General features: G+C 53.9%; 1 protein-coding gene across 1 annotated transcript in view; it reads left to right on the top strand.

Annotated features, from left to right (window-relative positions):
• Nucleotides 1-6: 6 nt before the first annotated feature.
• The window catches only part of SYT6 (synaptotagmin 6), a 33,579-nt gene continuing 31,135 nt past the window's right edge, over nucleotides 7-2,450 (top strand). Inside the window, exon 1 of the mRNA XM_008644687.2 lies at nucleotides 7-316. Coding sequence (XP_008642909.1) covers nucleotides 163-316 — 154 coding nt within the window. The 5' untranslated portion in view covers nucleotides 7-162. The remainder of the gene's footprint in view (nucleotides 317-2,450) is intronic.

Consider the following 2,450-nt stretch of genomic DNA (forward strand, 5'->3'; position numbering starts at 1 on the left):
TGGGCAGGGCCTGTGGGCCGGCCCGGGGGGCCCCGGCAGGTGCTGCCATGCCAGAGGGTGGAACTGGAGTGAAGCTGCTCCTGTGATGAGCCCCAAGCCCACCCTCTGCTCCTAGTCTGAGTTTCCTAGAGAGCAGCGGGAGCGGAGGATGCGGAGAGGGCGATGAGCGGTCCCAGGGAGGACGGCCGCTGTCGCAGGGCCATCAGCATCCTCACCGAGCTGTGCCAGAGGAAAAGCCTGCCCAGCCTGGACCTGGACACCTGCAGGGAATTCCTCCTGCTGCCTTCTGACCAGAGCCTGATTATCTCCGAGCCAGGTACGGCCCCTGCTCCCGTCTGCTGAAGGGTGCTCGTGGAAGGCAGGAGGGCCATCCAGCCCCTACAGGGGGAAAAAAATGTTTGGGACCCCCGAGTTAGACCCAGGGGTTGGTCCTGGCACCCCTCTGGGGGGGTCCCTTCCCTTTCCACGTGTTCCATGGTGAAGTTTTGGGTGCAAGTCCTGCCTCACCTGTTGATGTGGAAGGGGATGGCTGCATGGGGGGACAGCTGGGATGTTCCAGGCTGCTTCACGAGCTAAAGTTCCTGGGAAAGTTCCTTTTCCAAAACCACAGATTCCTGTCCTGTGTAAAACAAAAACCAAACCAACAAAAAGCAGTGAAGAGCCTCCTTAAGCAACTGGGGTGGCAGGAACTGATTGGTGCTATCCTGGTTTGAGAAATGGAGGGATCCACAGGGATTGCATGGATTTCTGCTCACCACGAAGGGATCTTGCTGAGCTTTCATGTGCGTGTTTTACTTTCCCTAAGAAGTGCTTGAGTTGTCCCGGTCAGGTTGGAGAGCCAGGGAGGGACTCTGGTGTGTCAGGGATGAGTCAGGAGCAGGAATTCTGCTCCAGGAGCAAAGGGGCAGCTCTGTGCTGCAAAATGGGGAAAAACCCTACACTTTTTCTCACAGCTGCTCGCTCCAGAGAGGTCTCTTGCTGTCACTTCAGAAGACATTGGCAGGGACAGTTGGAACCCCAGGCTCGTGTGCTGAGAAGCAAAACCCCAGATCTCATAGTTTTTAGAATTATTGGTAGTCTGTTGTAAGTTGCTTGTGTATTCCAACATTTTCATAGGCGGCTCCTTCCAAGGGTCCTGTAGGCAATGATCTGTAAACCCAATGGATTCCACAGTGCTTTCTACAGCTCGAGTTTTCACAAACTTTTCTCCTCTGCTGAGCACGTTGTGCAGAGACCCTGTGCAGCACAGCTGCCCATCAATCCCTGTCCAAGGCTTTCTGTGTCACCTTCCCTCCCTTTCTCCTGCCCCTCTCTGCCAGGATCTCATGCTGGGGTGCAGCTGGCACCCAGGGCACAGGGCACCAGGATTCTGCCAGCCCTTGGTTTGCAGTGGAGCTTCCAGCACTGCTTTGCTGATACATCCAGCCAAACACCTTCCTGTCACATCCCTCTTTGCCTGTAACTTAATTCTCTTCTTAAAATGAATTTGTTTTATACCTGCCTGTTCTGGAGGCCTCTTACCACGGCTGGTTGTGTCCTTACACATCACACCCCCTGCAGCAGTTTTCTCTATTGCAAGTAGAGCAAACAGCTTGCAAACTTACTGCATCACTTCGGAACTCTTTACCTTGCACCAAAAATTAACGTTTTCCTGACTCTGCAGCAGAAATCCTCTGCACTGCTCTTGTTCTGTCCACCCTGATGTGACAGATCTGCATTTGTCTGTGCAGCCTGTCCAGGACCTCGTGTTCAGGTCGGGATCACATCATCATCATCTGCCCTTAGCATCACAAATGTTTTGTGCTCTGAGCTGTGGTTTGAGTGTCAGCCTCGGTGCCGCGGGCGAGCTGTGCCGGGCTGGCTGCACAAACAGCCAGGGCTGCTGTCTCTGCTCCGCACGGCTGGGCCCATTTTTATGTCTAGACAGCACTGAGGACACAGTTTGGGCCCAACATCTACGAATATTTCTCAGTCCTTGGCTGTAAAGCTGCTCCAGCAAGGGGAAAAAATTCTGTTTGCATCAAGTGTTAACTAACACAGCTCCAGAGACATGATGCTTTTCCCATCAGTGCTGGATGTTTATCTAATTATCTGCACTGATGCTTTGTCCATTTTATCCTGAAGTCTCATGTTGAGCAGATTTGCTCTCGGCAGCCTGCGGTCCCGTGTTCAGACGCAGCCAGCCCATCCTCACCAAGGCAGGCAGAGGGAAGGTGGGGCTGTGTGAAGATGAGCAGATGGCAGCAGGCAGGTGCCGTGTCAGAAGCAGGGCAGAGGAGCCCTGGCTCCTGCTGGAGTGTCCCCGTGTGGGCAGCACAGCCTCAGCAGCCACACGCCAAATTAGTTGGAGTCAAACTGGCCTTATTTGTCATCATCATGTGGAGTCTCCGGCGTCTCGGGCAGTTTGTTGCCTCCTGGATAAATCTATTAACTACTGGCTGGATCCACCT

The sequence above is a fragment of the Corvus brachyrhynchos genome, unplaced genomic scaffold (genome assembly GCF_000691975.1).
Source record: "Corvus brachyrhynchos isolate BGI_N302 unplaced genomic scaffold, ASM69197v1 scaffold72, whole genome shotgun sequence".
In the NCBI taxonomy this organism is placed as follows: Eukaryota; Metazoa; Chordata; class Aves; order Passeriformes; family Corvidae; genus Corvus; species Corvus brachyrhynchos.